Below are 17,907 nucleotides of genomic sequence, written 5' to 3' on the forward strand. Positions count from 1 at the left end.
CCCCATCTCTACTAAAACTACAAAAATTAGCTGGACATAGTGGTGTGTGTCTATAATCCCAGCTACTGGGGAGGCTGAAGCAGGAGGATTGCTTGAACTTGGGAAGCGGAGGTTGCCGTGAGCCAAGATCACACCACTAACACGCCAGCCTGGGCGACAGAGCAAGACTCCGTCTCAAAAATAATCAAATTAATTAATTAATTAATTTATTTTTAAAGAAAAAGAAAGAAAATGAGGGGCCAAACAGGGCCAAAGTCTCTCCGTGAGATACTAAAACATCCAATGTACTCTACAGAGTGTTTTTATTTTTCCTCCAGGAAATGGAACAATGAGCTTGACAATATTAAAACAGATGACAATTAGGCAGAAACAAACAAACCAGGGAGAAAATAATCAGAAAGGCAGCATCCAATTTACAAATGGAGTACATGTACAAAGTTTGTAAATTCTCCAAGAGAAATAATATTATAAATGATGGCTAACTTGCCAGGCAAACCTTTAAAAAAAAATCCTAAATTACAATATTATGTACTATGCAAAGAGCTTGGGCCTCAAATCTTGTAGCATACCTGAATCAAAGTCCTTTTCCTCTGCCCACAAAAAGTACTCAACAATCTCTCTCATGGGACTACATGCATGTGCCACCACACCTGGCTAATTTTTATTTTTGTTTTGTTTTTTGAGACAGTCTCGTTCTGCGCCCAGGCTGGAGTACAGAGGCATGATTTTTTTACAGTCTCCACCTCCCGGGTTCAAGTGATTCTTCTGCCTCAGCCTCCCGAGTAGCTGGGATTACAGGTGTGTGCCATCATGCCCAGCTAATTTTTGTATTTTTAGTAGAGATGGGGTTTTATCTTGAACTCCTGGCCTCAGGTGTTCTGTCCGCCTCGGCCTCCCAAAGTGCTGGGATTACAGGTGGGAGCCATCACGCTCAGCCTAATTTTTGTATTTTTGTAGATACGGGGTACTACTCTTTAAGTCACAGCCTATTTGTCTCATTTCCTGGGAAGCATTTTCTGTCTAGGTTTAAAGCTCTACATGTGAGATTGCTCTAATGACCTAGGCAAAACCTCTTTTCTAGCTCTATATTATTTCCAGGCCTGTTCTCTCTACTGCCCTGTGAGCTCCTTGAGGACAGTGATTGTTTATTTCTATTTCCAGCATAATGCCTGGAACATTGTAGGCACTCAACAAATGTTTGTACCCACATTAAACTTTAAGGAAAGGTAATTTCATTATTTCTATACATCTCATGTCCCTCATAAAGAATATCAGTTGTCATCCCACATAGAGAAACTCTCCTAAATGACTAAATCTGTTTGTCTCTTCATTAGATAAATAGCCCTGCACTGTAATGGTTTGAATATTTCTATTACTAGTTTTTGTATTTTATACTTTTATATTTAATCCATTTGGCCTGCTACAACAAAATACCTCAGACTGGGTAATTTATAAACAGCATAAAGTCACTTTACGGTCTATGAGTAAAAAGTAGAACCAATAGTAACAATACATGCCTAACAATTTTATAGCATTTACTATGTGCCAAGCACTGTGTCCTCAATTAACAGCAAGCATATGACAGAACCCAGGTAGTCAGACTGCAGAGTCCATGTTCTTAACTATTAATGCTTTTCAAAGGAAGGAAAACACAGACTTAAATTTTTCCACACCTTCAACTCCTAGCATTTAAACCGAAGGAAAGACTACAAGAAATCTAAAACATTGTGTGTGAGCTTCTCTGAAATGAATATGAGATTGCACATGTACAGAAAAGAGTTAACACAGCAGGCCTAAGAACGCTATCTTTAGAAATGCCTGCTTGCAAGGTTAGCCCCTGAATGGCACCTAAGCCGCTGGATTTTGGAAGGGTTCCTACCATTCACTGATGAGCTTCTCTAATGGACAATATTTCACATGTCGTCACAACTTGTTGCTGGAGGAATTAAGTGCACCCTGTATGATTCCACTGGGAAAGGACCCTCGGAGCTTGCTTCTGGTTTCCTGCATGCACCTTTCCCCTTTGTTGATTTTTCTATCTTTTCTTTTTTTTAAGACAAGAGTCTCGCTCCATGCCCAGGCTGAAGTGCAGTGGGGGCGATCTTGGCTCACTGCAACCTCCGCCTCCCAGGTTCAGGCCATTCTCCTGCCTCAGCCTCCCGAGTAGCTGGGACTACAGGCGCCTACCACCACGCCCAGCTTATTTTTTGTATTTTTAGTAGAGACAGGGTTTCACCGTACTAGCCAGGAAGGTCTCGATCTCCTGATCTCATGATCCGCCCACCTCGGCCTCCCAAAGTGCTGGGATTACAGGCATGAGCCACTGAGCCAGGCTGTATCCTTTCTTATAATAAACCATAGTTTTGTGTATGACTACATGATGAGTCCTATGAATCCTCCTGCACATCACCACACCTGTGGATGGATCTAGGGGACCCCAACACAGTATGAATTGCTGCCTTTTTCCTTTCTTTTTTCTTTTTTTTTTTTGAGACGGAGTCTCGCTCTGGCGCCCAGGCTAGAGTGCAGTGGCGCTATCTCGGCTCACTGCAAGCTCCGCCTCCCGGGTTTACGCCGTTCTCCTGCCTCAGCCTCCCGAGTAGCTGGGACTACAGGCGCCCGCCACCTCGCCCGGCTAATATTTTTGTATTTTTAGTAGAGACGGGGTTTCATTGTGTTAGCCAGGATGGTCTCGATCTCCTGACCTCGTGATCCGCCTCCCAAAGTGCTGGGATTACAGGCTTGAGCCACCGCGCCCGGCCTTCTTTTTTCTTTTTTAAGAGATAGGGCCTAGCTATGTTATGCTGGTCTCTAACTCCTGGCCTGAAGCAATCCACCTGCCTCAGCCTCCCAAGTAGCTGAGATTATAGGCATGAGTCACCACACCTGGCTCTCTACTTACTATTTTAGACAAAGAAAAAAAATTCAGCTAATCCATTCTTTCCATTTCAGTTCATAAAGTTCATCTCTTACCCATTTACACAGATATATTGGTCACATTATAACACAACACCAGAAGAGTTGAAAAAATGAGAAAAAAATTTCATATTCTTTTTTACCTCAATCCTTTAATCAACTGCCTGTTTTTCCTTCTGCAGCTAGTGAGCCTTATCTCTCCAGTTCCCAGGCATTGTGAAGACTCTTTCTCTAGCTGTGCAGCTGCAAGGTCACTAGACAGATAATCTCAAGTCGTAAAACATGTTGTTCCTTAAAAAGTAAGAAATGATGTAATGCATGTTTTAACTGAATAACTGTCCTTGTTTCTCGCTTCTGTAATATGCATTCCCCTGCACAGATCTCCCCCCGCCCCATGAAATGCTTAAAAGATAGCTTGACTCTTTGTTCGAGGCCCAGTCCTTTGGATGTTAATCCAACTGGGCCAATGCACCTAAATAATTAAATAATTCCTCCTCAGCCCCTCGGTCTCTCTGATTCCTTAATTATCCTGCTGCACCATCTCTACTAAAAATGCAAAAAATTAGCCGGGTGTGGTGGCACATACTGTAGTCCCAGCTACTCAGGAAGCTGAGGCAGGAGAATACTTTGAACCCAGGAGGCGGAGGTTGCAGTGGGCCGAGATTGCACCACTGCACTCAGCCTGGGCAACAGAGCAAGACTGTCAAAAAAAAAAAAAAAAAAAAGGATTTTTTGAGAAACAACTTACTTCACAGTAGCTCTTGGAAAACACAGTCTTTGTCTTAGAAACATAGACGTTCATTTTTCAAGTGGTACACCTAAGTAAGTACATATGGTTTTGCTCTAAGAAGTAGTACTGTCAATCTTGCTAACTGAATTTCATATTATGCAAACAGTGGATTCCAGCTTGTTAAACCAACCATTAATCACAAACTTTGTTTCAATAGGGAAGGAAGAGAATCAGTATAAAAGGGGAAACAGGCTGGGCGCAGTGGCTCATGCCTGTAATCCTAATACTGCGTGCGGCTAACGGGAGAGGATTGCTTGAGGCCAGAAGTACAAAACCAGCCTGGTCAACAAAGTGAGACCCCATCTCTACAAAAGGAAAAAAAAAAAAATTAGCCGGGCATAGTGGATCATGTGTGTAGTCCCAGCTACTCAGGAGTTGAGGAAGAAGATCAATCATTTAGGCCCCTGAATTTGGGACTGCCATTATCATCCCACTGTATTCCAGCCTAGGCAACACCTGCCTTGGAACGGAACGGAACGGAACGGAACGGAACGGAACAGAACAGAACAGAACAGAACAGAACAGAACAGAACAGAACAGAATAGAACACTAGACTAGACTAGACTAGACTAGAATAAAATAGAGGAACCAAGAACACTCGCTTAAATTATTGGTAATTTGGCTATAAGCACTGCAAATACATGGAAATAATATGGTCCTAGAAACACAATTGCTTTTGTAGGTTAATACATGTTTGATGAAATGATATAATATGTAATTTAACATCTAAACAAACCAAATGTGTATTTATTAAACTGCACTTTTAAAAATAGCCAATACACAGAAACTCAAAAGACAAACACAAATTTAAAAGACACAGAAAAGCTGAGCAACAAAATAAGCAGTGAGGGTAACAATGTAACTCACAGACTAAAACAAATATCCATGAGTCTATAGTATAGATAACTATAAATAGAACAGATGGGAAAGCTCTGCCTTACAGCAGAATTTCAATTAATGAAAGTAGAAGGCTGAGGGCGGTGGCTCACACCTGTAATCCCAGCAATTTGGGAGGCCAAGGTAGACAGATCACTCAAGTTCAGGAGTTTGAGACCAGCCTGGCCAACATGGTGAAACCCCCATCTCTACTAAAAATACAAAAATTAGCCCGGTGTGGTGGCGCACGCCTATAATCCCAGCTACTCGGGAGGCTGAGGCAGGAGAATCACTTGAACCTGTGAGGCGGGGGTTGCAGTGAGCAGAAATTGCACCATTGCATTCCAGCCTGGGCAACAGTGTGAGACACTGCCTCAAAAAAAAAAAAGAAAGTAGAAAGAATTGGGCAGACAGAAACCACCACAGTAGCAAACTCCACAATGTTAACCTTCATATAACATGATGGATGTTAAAAATAATAAACAAAAAAATGTAACAATGTATAACGTAGTCTCAATGTAGTTCTAGTCATAGTAAATTTATTCATTACAAAGAAGAACATAATTCTGCAGTGGATAAGCTGAAAGATACCACCTTAACTAAGTGACCAAAGTTAGTATCACCAGTAACAAGCATAATTGACATCATGTACCTCTTGTTGATACATGGACAAGGGTATACCAACTCTACAGTATACTTGTCAAACTGCATAACTTGAATTTAATTATGAGAAAACAAGAGTAAACATCAGACAAAGCTAAATTCAGGATATTATATTTTAAAACTGACTAATATTCTTTAAAATTATCAAGGCTGGGTACAATGGCTCATGCCTATAATTCCAGTACTTTGGGAGGCTGAGGTGGACAGATCACTCAAGGTCAGGAGTTTGAGCCCAGCCTGGCCAACATGGTGAATCCCATCTCTACCAAAAAATACAAAAACTAGCCAAGTGTGGTGGTCCACACCTGTAGCCCCAGCTACTCAGGAGGCCGAGGCAGGAAAATCCCTTGAACCTAGGAGGCGGAGGTTACAGTGAGCCGAGATCATGCCACTGCACTCCAACCTGGGAGACGGTGAGACCCTGTCTCAAAAAAAAAAAAAAAAAAAGACCAGCCTGGGCAACACAGTGAGACACCATCTGCCCCATCTGTATAAAAAAAATAAGAAAATTAGCCAGGCCAGAATTTAAGAGTAGCCTGAGTAACACAGCGATACCCCATCTCTACGAAAATTTAAAAATTAGGCAGGTGTGGTGGCATGTACCTGTAGTCCCAGCTGCTTGGGAGGCTGAAATGGGAGGATCACTTCAGGCTGAGAGGTCAAGGCTGCAGTGAGCTGTGTTTGCACCACTGCAGTCCAGCTTGAGTGACAGAAGGAGACTTTTCTGTATTCAGCAGGAAATTCTGCTGTATTTCCTGCTTCTCTGTTGAAGCTGTGGATAAAATCCTGTTCTCAGAAGAGCAAGGAGGCATAACAATTTAATGTAATGTGTAATCCTGGACTGAATCCTGTGCCAAAAAAAGAATACTACCGTACAGTTGAAGAACTTGAATAAGATTTGTAGATTAGTTCACAGAGCTTTTTTTTTTTTTCTTTTTTTTGAATCTTGCTCTGTCACCAGGCTGGAGTGCAGTGACACGTGATCTTGGTTCACTGCAACCTCCACCTGCTGGGTTCGATTCCCATCTCAGCATCCCAAGTAGCTGGAACTACAGGCGCGTATCACCACGCCTGGCTAATTTTTTTTTTTTTGTATTTTAGTAGAGACAGGGTTTCACCACGTTGGCCAGGATGATCTTGATCTCCTGACCTCGTGATCTGCCTGTCCCAGCCTCCCAAAGTGCTGGGATTACAGGCATGAGTCACTGCGACCGGCCTTATTTTTTTTATTTTTTATTTTTTGAAATGCAGTCTCATTTTGTCACACAGGCTGAAGCGCAATGGCACTCACTGCAACCTCTGCCTCCCTGGGTTCAAGCGATTCTCCTGCCTCAGCCTCCCAAGTAGCTGGGATCACAAGTACCCACTGCCACCATGCCCAGCTAATTTCTGGGGTTTTTGTTTGTTTTTTTTTTTTTTCACTCTGTTGTCAGGCTGGAGTGCAGTGGCGTGATCTTGGCTCACTGCAACCTCTGCCTCCCGGGTTCAAGCGATTCTCCTGCCTCAGCCTCCTGAGTGGCTGGGATTACAGGCACGTGCCACCATGCCTGGCTAATTTTTGTATTTTTAGTAGAGATGGGGTTTCACCATGTTGGCCAGGCTGGTCTCAATCTCCTGACCGTGTGATCTGCCCACCTCAGCCTCCCAAAGTACTGGGATTTTAAGTGTGAGTCACTGTGCCCATCCAACAGTCCTGTTTCAACGCTAATCTCCTTTTTCTTTTTCATGTCATAAGTTTATTGACAAACATATCTAGTATGCCATATGAGTTAGAGTTTGATCCATTTCCAGGGGGCTACATCTCTTAAAATGCTCTTCGTATCTGTTAAATGGATGAACTGAAACATCCTTATGATTTAAGCAATTAGTGTCTTACTAGAAGAAGGGTGTAGCAAATGCTGATCCAAAGTACAACCACATCTTAGCTAGTAACGCCCACTTGGTTTCCACTGAAAATGGCAAATTCTTCCCAGGACCCTCCTCAGAGTGGCTCCTACGGACCACAGAGGTTGTGAACCTCCGGATGCTCTGGCCCAACATAGCACTGCTGGAAGCTCTGAGAAAGGCGCAGAGACCGAAGATGGATGAAATGGCAGCACCTCACCAAGACCTTGTTTTCACGACCTCATCCCCCTGTGCTCAAGGACCGAAAGGAAAGATGGGAAATCTCAATGTTAATTTCCTGATTTTGATAACTGATATTGTTGAGATATAAGATGTTAATTGAGAAAGCTGAAGTATAAATTCTCTGTCCTATTTTTAGAACTTTTTGTTTAAGTATGACACTATTTCAAAATGAAAACTTAAAAATAAGAACATCTAAAAAAAAAAGATACAGAAAAGCCTACTGAAAAGTCAGTTTTTCTTATCTTCCTACTACCCAGTTATCCTTCCCAGAGGCATCTACTGTTCCAGTCATAAAAACCACATATTTTAAAGTAATTTTGAACCATTACTTAAACTTTTTTTTTTTTTTTTTGAGACTGAGTCTGGCTCTGTCGCCCAGGCTGGAGTGCAGTGGCCGGATCTCAGCTCACTGCAAGCTCCGCCTCCCGGGTTTATGCCATTCTCCTGCCTCAGCCTCCCGAGTAGCTGGGACTACAGGCGCCCGCCACTTCGCCCGGCTAGTTTTTTTTTTTTTGTATTTTTTAGTAGAGATGGGGTTTCACCGTGTTAGCCAGGATGGTCTCGATCTCCTGACCTCGTGATCCGCCCGTCTCGGCCTCCCAAAGTGCTGGGATTACAGGCTTGAGCCACCGCGCCCGGCCAAACTTTTAAAGATATATTAAACTCAATGAATTTTTTAAAATTACAAATGCCCCAAAGTGAATTTATTAAAATTTATGCTGATCAATTGTTTTCTATCTAGTAAATGTCAAAGATATCAAAAAAGCCTCTGTGCTATTTGGCTTTAATTGTTTAAACAAATTTTGCTTTTTTTTTTTTGTAACATGGCAAGGTTTCATCATTGGTTTTGAACAAAATTTCAAAATTTCAACCAACTATTTTACATACTTAAACCAATGTTTTGTATACTTAAATACATTCATAAGTATTAAGTGTTTTGTGGTGTCAAATCTGTTTCCTTCCTTTCCAGGATATTAATTTCACTTGGCGTCCAGTTGAGGAAGGACTTGTTTCCAACATTAAGTTCAGAATTGGTTGTTTGGATTTCAAGTTCATTTCCCCCATAGAAATTATATAATAAATGGTAGTTAGATTCCCTGATTGGCTTAGAAAGGAACCAATTTAACCTATAATGTATATAAGAGTTATTCCAATATAACACATATAAATTCAAATCAAGCTCTCAATGATAAAAATGTTGCTATAGATAAAATATCTCCAATGTTCCAACTTGAGAAAACAGGCACATATCTTCTTTTAGATGAGAGGCAGAGGTCATGCCGGAAATTCATTACAGAACTCTACATTGTAGTCCACGTTGAAGACTGAAGAGTACAGGCAGAATTAAGGAGAGAAGGTTCATATGTGACTGTGTGTTCATATGGTACCTACAGGACTGTTTACATATGTTCATATACCCCTCCCATATACTTCCTCACTCCATCACTATTAGGCTTGGACATGTGACTCGCTTCAGGCAATGGAATATAAGTAATGTAATATTATATATAATATTACATTATATATATATTAAATATTATATATAATATTACATTATATAATAATTTTATATATTATGTATAATATATATAATTTATATTATAATATAAATGTAAGCTGTATCAAAGATCACTTAGGTGACCTGGCTTGGTATGTCGTACACCTGCCCTCAGTCTTGGAGGAAAAAACTACTGAGATTTATGACTTGTTTGTGATAGCAAAGTCTGGTTGATTTAGAAGTCTCTCCTCATCTAACTTCACTTGTAATGTCATCTGTGTGGTAACTGTGCACCTTATAGCTCATCAACATGTACTAGAGTGAGGTTAGAAATGATGACAAAAGCTAGAAAGAACACGAGTAGGCAATGCTACAGTCTAAAGAATTTCAGAAAATGTTACCTATAGTACCCTCATCTCTCTGATGGATTTATTTAATTAAAAGGCTTCCTACCGCTCCCCACTCCTATCCCGCAATTTGGTCTTTGCATGGTAGTCAGACTAATTATTTAAAAACAGAAACCAGTTTATGTATTTACGTTATACCCCTTTCTAATCATGAGGGGTTTTGTAGGCCATGGTATGGAATTTTGAGTTTCATGGTGAAAATGAAAAATTCTAGAAGTAATAAAAACTAAAAATGTAAACCATAACACAGTAGGGCCAGTTACCAGACTCAAGTAATTTTCCTAAATCTTAGTGAACCTTAAGTGAGCTACTGTAGGCCGGGTACAGTGGCTCAAGTCTGTAATCCTAGCACCCCGAGAGGCCGATGTGGGAGGACTGCTTGAGTCCAGCAGCTCAAGACTATCCTGGGCAACACAGTGAGATCACCTCTCTCTACAGAAAATTGAAAAAAAAAAAAAAGAAAGAAAGAAAGAAAAAGTTAGAGCCAGGCGCGGTGGCTCACACCTGTAATCCCAGCACTTTTGGGAGGCTGAGGCAGGCAGATCACAAGGTCAGGAGATCGAGACCATCCTGGCTAACACAGTGAAACCCTGTCTCTACTAAAAAATACAAAAAACTTAGCCGGGCATGGTGGCGGACACCTGTAGTCCCAGCTACTCGGAAGGCTGAGGCAGGAGAATGGCGTGAACCCGGGAGGCAGAGCTTGCAGTAAGCTGAGATTGCACCACTGCACTCCAGCCTGGGTGACAGAGCGAGACTCCATCTCAAAAAAAAAAAAAAAAGCCAGACATGGTGACATGTGCCTGTAGTCCCAGCTACTCAGGAGGCTGAGGTGGGAGGACTGCTTGAGCCTGGGAGGTCGAGGCTGCAGTAAGTGCAGTAAGCCATGATTGTGCCACTGCACTCCAGCCTGGGTGACAGAGCAAGACCCTGTCTCAAAACCAAACAAACAAAAAACCTACATTACTGTACATACAAGAATAAAGAAAAGGGAAAATATGTATATAAAATCATATTAGTACAAGTTGGAACAGAAAAAGTTGGTACTAAATTTTGAAATATCTTGATTGACATCTAAAAAATGTAGAGTAAGATTGTTCAAAGCAATCAAATTTAAAAATTCAGATACAGATACTATACATATATGAAAATTAGCAAAAAGTTAAAAAAAATTTAAACAGACAAATATGACATACACACAAAAAAACACCTAAAATTAGTATTCAGACTCACCGTAACAGGAGTTCTTTGGGAAGTTTTTTATTGATTACAGCTTCATCACTATTTGAGAACATCTGCAAAAACAAAATCAGAGTGTCAAGTGTTACTTAATATTTTATTACAGAATGTTCAACTCAATAGTTTAGAGGCAATGCTCTCAGGAAAGAGGTAAAAAAAAATACAGTGGGTATCATAAACCAAAGTCATAATTTTGGAGACTCTTTAAGATGAAAAAGATCTTTGAGGCATTTAATTCATTCCCTGTCTCCAAAGAAAAAGAACTAATAGCAGTCAGGATACATTAAGTATCAGATACTGTTTCAGGTGTTTTCACATATTAATGGTTTTAATCTTCATACCATCCCTATTATCTTCACTTTACAGATAGGAAGGTTAGTTACCAAAGGTCTACTGCTCAGAGGCCGGGCAGAGCAACTCACATCTGTAATTCCAGCACTTTCAGAGGCTGAGGCAGGTGCATTGCTTGAGCTGAGGAGTTCAAGACCTAGGCAACATGGCGAAACTTCTTTTTTTTTTTTTTTTTTGAGACAGAGTCTTGCTCTGTTGCCCAGTCTGGAGTGCAGTGGCATGAGCTCAGCTCCTGCAACTTCTGCTTCCCAGTTTCAAGCGACTCTCCTGCCACAGTCTCCTGAGTAGCTGGGGTTACAGGTGCGTGCCACCATGGCCGGCTACTTTTTGTTTTTGAGACTGAGTCTCACTCTGTCACCCAGGCTGGAGTGCAGTGGTGCGATCTCGGCTCACCGCAACCTCTGCCGCCTGGGTTCAAGCGATTCTCCTGCCTCAGCCTCCCGAGTAGCTGGGATTACACAGGTGCCTGCCATGGCACCCAGCTAATTTTTGTATTTTTAATACAGACGGGGGTTTCACCAACTTGGTCAGGCTGGTCTTGAACTCCTGACCTCGTGATCCACCTGCCTTGGCCTCCCAAAGTGCTGAGATTGCAGGCAAGAGCCACCGTACCCAGCCAACATGTTCAAACTCTGTCTCTACCAAAAAACACAAAAAATTAACCATGCATAGTGGTGTGCATCTGTGGTCCTAGCTACGTGGGAGGCTGAGGTGGGAGGATTGCCTGAGTCAGAGAAGTGGAGGTTGCAGTGCGCCGAGATCACACCACTGCATTCCAGACTCAGCGAGAGAGTGAGAACCCCTCTCCAAAAAAAAAAAAAAAAAAAAGGTTTACTGTTCAGCTCACATCACTATGGAGTGACTATTTTAATATGCCATTAAGAGAAGGTGACTCCCCAAACTTGGCTCACATTTACTTGTTCAAGGAGATGTTCAGAAATCTGGAATAGAAACTATTCTCTTTTGGCCGGGCACAGCGGCTCACACTTGTAATCCCAGAACTTTGGCAGGCTGAGATGGGTGGATCACCTGAGGTGAGGAGTTTGAGACCAGCCTGGCCAACATGGCGAAACCCCATCTCTACTAAAAATACAAAAAAATTACCTGGGTGTGGTGGCACACGTTTGTAGTACCAGTTGCTCAGGAGACTGAGGCATGAGAATCACTTGAACCCCAGGCTGCAGAGCTTGAAGTGAGCTGAGATGGCGCCCCTACACTCCAGCCTGGGTGACAGAGCAAGACTCCATCTCAATAAAAATAAAAGTTAAAAAAGGAAAATATTCTCTTTCATGTTTATATATTGTGCAGAAAACCAATAGTGCTTCATAACTGCCACCATAGCATTCTTCATGCACTCAAGTGATCATTTAACAAAATAATCAAATTACTCACAATGGGTACTTTTAATGAGAGCCACCATTTTTGCCACAAAGGAGATCATGACTATAAGCTTGTCTAGTAAGCTATATAAAAAATCAAATACCATACACAATCAAAAGCCCAATAAAAATGGCACATACACATGACCAAAGCTGAGAGAAATATGTTCCATCGCTGCTATTAAGTATTGCAGAAATTCCTCTTAAGGTCATGCAATAAACATTACTGAATACCCTATCAGGCACTTTTCTAGACAATGGGATAAAAAGAAAATAAGACACTATCTCTGTCCTTAAGAAGCTCTTGCACTACAATGAAGAAAACAAAAGCAAGCAAATAATTTACTAATTACTATAGATAGATGACAAGAGATATAAGAGAGAACAAAGAATGGCACAATGAATTCTACCTGGATGTGTATCTAATTTGAGTCTTAAAAGAAGGCCAGAAATCAGCTGGGAAAAATAAAATGGAGTCATACATGAAGATCCTGGTATCTCATGGAGATTCAAAGTAGAAGTAATGAAGAGAAAGCAGATATGGTAGGGAAGTCACAGATAAAATGCACTGCTCCTCAATCTCATTTAAAGAATAATTTTACTACTGATTTTTTTTTTTTTTTGAGACAGAGTTTCACTCTATTGCCCAAGCTGGAATGCAGCGGCACAATCTCAGCTCACTGCAACCTCCACCTCCCAGGTTCAAGCAATTCTCCTGCCTCAGCCTCCTGAGTAGCTGGGATTATGGGTACCTGCCACCACACCTGGTTAATTTTTGTACTTTTAGTAGAGACGAGGTTTCACCATGTTGGCCAGGTTGGTTTCAAACTCCTGAGCTCAATGGATCCTCCCACCTCAGTGTCCCAAAGTGCTAGGATTACAGGTGTGAGCCACCGAGCCTGATATAAGTATTTTCTAATGATTACAATAACCTACGTTCCAGATAAATGGAAAGCTCTGTGAGGGCAGGGAGCATGCCTGTTACGTCTGCCATATTTTCAGGGTAGTGCACAGAACCTGACACATGGTAGGAAATCAATAAATCTACCTCTGGGCAACATGGCAAAATCCTCTCTCTACAAAAACACAAAAATTAACCAGGCATTGGCTGCAAGTGGTAGCTCATGCCTGCAAGCCCAGCACTTTGGGAGGCCAAGGTGGGAGGATGGCTGGAGCTCAGGAGTTCAAAGACCAGCCTGGGCAATATAGTGAGATCTCATCTAGAAAAATGATGTAAAAAGATTTATAAATAATAAATCAATCAGATGTGATGGTGTACACCTGTAGTCCCAGCTACTTAGGGGTGCTGAGGTGGGAGGATCACTTGAGCCCAGGAAGTCAAGGATGCAGTGGAGCATGTTCACACCACTGCACTCCAGACTGGGCGACAGAGTGAGATCCTGTCTCAGAAAAAAAAAATAATAATAATAATAATGGTTTATTAAACGGATGGTGGGACTACACCATGAAGGAAACCTGTATACAGGTTAGAAATGTGAAACAACACCATAGGGAAGAGAATCCTAAAGACACTGAACCCTGGACTAGTAGCAAGGAAATAAAATTAGGAATCCATTAAAATTATGGTCCAAGTAAAAGATGATACAGGTCTCTGTAAGATTAACAGGGACAGTGAAATGAAAAGAAACTGGAACAAAGATTGTTAAAAAAGCAACAATACTTCGTAACAAAAAGTTCAATCATTTAACAGGTTTCAGTGCAACAGACTACTAGAAATGCTAGTGACTGACAATTATATATTTTTCAGGCCGGGCGCGGTGGCTCAAGCCTGTAATCCCAGCACTTTGGGAGGCTGAGGCGGGCGGATCACAAGGTCAGGAGATCGAGACCACAGTGAAACCCCGTCTCTACTAAAAATACAAAAAAAAAAAATTAGCCGGGCGCGGTGGCGGGCGCCTGTAGTCCCAGCTACTCAGGAGGCTGAGGCAGGAGAATGGCGGGAACCCGGGAGGCAGAGCTTGCAGTGAGCCGAGATCGCACCACTGCACTCCAGCCTGGGCAACAGCGTGAGACTCCGTCTAAAAAAAAAAAAAAAAAAAAAAAAAATTATATATTTTTCATTATACTTTAAGTTACAGGGTACATGTGCACAATGTGCAGGGTTGTTACATATGTATACATGTGCCATGTTGGTGTGCTGCACCCGTTAACTCGTTAACTCGTCATTTACATTAGGTGTATCTCCTAATGCTATCCCTCCCCTCTCCCCACATCCCACGACAGGCCCCGGTGTGTGATGTTCCCCACTCTGTGTCCAAGTGTTCTCATTGTTCAATTCCCGCCTATGAGTGAGAACATGTGGTGTTTGGTTTTCTGTCCTTGTGATAGTTTGCTCAGAATGATGGTTTCCAGCTTCAAACATATGTGTGTATGTGTCTTTATAGCAGCATGATTTATAATCCTTTGGGTATATGCCCAGTAATGGGATGGCTGGGTCAAATGGTATTTCTAGTTTTAGATCCTTGAGGAATCACCACACTGTCTTCCACAATGGCTGAACTAGTTTACAGTCCCATCAACAGTGTAAAAGTGTTCCTATTGCTCCACATCCTCTCCAGCACCTGTTGTTTCCTGACTTTTTAATGATAGCCATTCTAACTGGTGTGAGATGGTATCTCATTGTGGTTTTGATTTGCATTTCTCTGATGGCCAGTGATGATGAGCATTTTTTCATGTGTCTGTTGGCTGCATAAATGTCTTCTTTTGAGACGTGTCTGTTCATATCCTTTGCCCACTTTTTGATGGTTTTTTTTTTTCTTGTAAATTTGTTTAAGTTCTTTGTAGATTCTGGATATTAGCCCTTTGTCAGATGAGTAGATTGTACAAATTTTCTCCCATTCTGTAGGTTGCCTGTTCACTCTGATGGTAGTTTCTTTTGCTGTGCAGAAGCTCTTTAGTTTAATTAGATCCCATTGGTCAATTTTGGCTTTTGTTGCCATTGCTTTTGGTGTTTTAGTCATGAAGTCCTTGCCCATGCTTATGTCCTCAATGGTACCTGCCTAGGTTTTATTCTAGGGTTTTTATGGTTTTAGGTCTAGCATTTAAGTCTTTAATCCATCTTGAATCAATTTTTGTATAAGGTGTAAGGAAGGGATCCAGTTTCAGCTTTCTACATATGGCTAGCCAGTTTTCCCAGCCCATTAAATAGGGAATCCTTTCCCCATTTCTTGATTTTGTCAGGTTTGACAATTACATTTTTTAGGAGAAAAAAAAAAAAAAACCAATCCCTCCTCAGAAGGCAGTCTTTCAAAACTAAACCATTACATTTCTCTCTAAACAAGGTTGGGTTTGTCTTTTTTATTGTTTATTTCTTGGTAGAGAGAGAGTCTCACAGGGCACATGTTCTCAGGATCTCCTGAGGGCTGTCACACACACACACAAAAGGTGGCGTCTCAGCCGAGCGCAGTGTCTTGGCCGAGCGCAGCGGCTCACGCCTGTAATCCCAGCACTTTGGGAGTCCAAGGCAGGTGGGATCACGAAGTCAAGAGATCGAGACCATCCTGGTCAACATGGTGAAAGCTAGTCTCTACTAAAAATACAAAAATTAGCTGGGAATGGTGACACACACCTGTAGTCCCAGCTACTCGGGAGGCTGAGGCAGGAGAATCCCTTGAACCTGGGAGCGGAGGCTGCAGTGAGCCGAGATCATGCCACTGCAGTCCAGCCTGGCGACAGAGTGAGATTCCGTCTCAAAAAAAATAAAAAAAGATGGAGTCTCACTATGTTGACCAGGCTGGTCTGAAACTCCTGGCCTCAAGTGATCTTCCTGCCTCAGCCTCCCAAAGTGTTGGGATTACATAAGTGAGCCACTGTGCCCAGTCAGGTTCTTCTAATGTTCTTAAATAACATGGTTTCGAAGATACTGTATCGCTATGGTCATTATTCTTTGGGTGCACTCACAGGCACTAACACGCAAAGTTGTAATGTGTTTACATGTTCTTACTTTTGAGACAAGGTCTCACTCTGTTGCCCAGGTTGGAGTACAGTGCTCCTATCATAGATGACTGCAGCCTTGACCTCCGGACTCAAACAATACTCCCCCTTCTGCCTCCTGAGTAGCTAGGACTACAGAAATGTGCTACGCTTAATTTTTGTATTTATTGTAGAGACGGGATCTCACTATGTTGCCCAAGCTAGTCTTGAACGCCTGAGCTCAACAGATCCTCCTGTCTCAGCCTCTCGAATTGCTGGGATTAGGCTGGGCACAGCAGTTCATGCCTGTAATCCCAGCACTTTGGGAGGCTGAGGCCAGCAGATCACTTGAGGTCATGAGTTTGAAACATCCTGGCCAACATGATGAAACCTCATCTCTACTAAAAATACAAAAATTAGCCAGGCATGGTGGTAGGTGCCTATAATCCCGGATACTTGGGAGGCTGAAGCAGGAGAATCATTTGAACCCGGGAGATGGAGGTTGCAGTGAGCTGAGATCAGGCCACTGCACTCCAGCCTGGGGAACACAGTGAGACTCTGTCTCAAAAAAAACAAACAAAACAAAACAAAAAAAAAAACAAAGGCTGGGATTACAGGTGCAAGCCACCATGCCTGGTCAGAATTTTCCATAGTGGTGTCATGTTAGCACTCAAATTCTTTCAGATTTTGGGCTGAGTCAGGTGACTCGTGCCTATAATCCCTGTACCTTGGGAAGTTGAGGCAGGAGGACAGCTTGAGACCAAGAGGTCAAGGATGCATCAAGCAGTGGTTGCACAACTGCTCCAGCCTGGACAAAACTGTGAGACCCCACCTCTGGGGGGAAAAAAAAAAGAAAATTCCATATCTAACCTCTTGTGATAAGTCACAGTCAAGATGCAGTCGAGGCCAGGCATAGTGGCTCACGCCTATAATCCCAGCACTTTGGGAGGCTGAGGCAGGCGGATCACGAGGTCAGGAGATCGAGACCATCCTGGCTAACACAGTGAAACCACGTCTCTACTAAAAATACAAAAAATTAGCTGGGCATGGTGGCTAGCGCCTACAGTCCCAGCTACTCAGGAGGCTGAGGCAGGAGAACGGCATGAACTCGAGAGGCGGAGCTTGCAGTGAGCTGAGATTGTGCCACTGCACTCCAGCCTGGGCGACAGAGCGAGACTCCATCTCAAAAAAAAAAAAAAAAAAAAAAAAAATGCAGTCAAAACTTTGTTTCATGCACAAAAAATTATTTTAAATATTCTATCAAACACTCAATCTACTAGGACTATGTCCAACCCAAATCCACAAAAAGTAAAACTTAATCATTTTAATTTTAGAAAACAAAGTTTTAAATGCCACATCTCACCTAATAAGGCACTATGTTCACTTGAATATACATAATAATGGAAAATAAAAAAACATTATATGTTGTTCACACGACTTCTACAATTTCACATATAAAACAAAGAAGCGTCAGGCATGGTAGCTCACACCTGTAACTTTAGGAGGACAAGGCGGGCGGATCAACTGAGGCCAGGAGTTCGAGACCAGCTGACCAACATGGAGACATCCCGTCTCTACTAAAAATACAAAATTAGCGAGGCGTGGTGGTGCATGCCTGTAATCCCAGCTACTTGGGAGGCAGAGGCAGCAGAATCGCTTGAACCTGGGAGGCAGAGGTTGCAGTGAGAGGAGATCGTGCCATGGCACTCCAGCCTGGGCAACAGAGCT

At 42.2% G+C, this 17,907-nt stretch overlaps 1 protein-coding gene and 1 pseudogene across 3 annotated transcripts in view; both read right to left on the minus strand.

Annotated features, from left to right (window-relative positions):
* LOC105472254 (F-box and leucine rich repeat protein 20) overlaps positions 1-17,907 on the minus strand; it is a 162,288-nt gene that overhangs the window by 85,945 nt on the left and 58,436 nt on the right. For all 3 annotated transcript variants that reach the window (XM_011725329.3, XM_011725326.3, XM_011725327.3), the window contains exon 2: positions 10,511-10,572. In XM_011725329.3, the coding sequence (XP_011723631.1) occupies positions 10,511-10,572 (62 nt within the window). The remainder of the gene's footprint in view (positions 1-10,510; positions 10,573-17,907) is intronic.
* Positions 3,214-10,502, minus strand: LOC139359632 (cytochrome c oxidase subunit 7C, mitochondrial pseudogene; annotated as a pseudogene).

Source organism: Macaca nemestrina, chromosome 17 (genome assembly GCF_043159975.1).
Source record: "Macaca nemestrina isolate mMacNem1 chromosome 17, mMacNem.hap1, whole genome shotgun sequence".
NCBI lineage: Eukaryota > Metazoa > Chordata > Mammalia > Primates > Cercopithecidae > Macaca > Macaca nemestrina.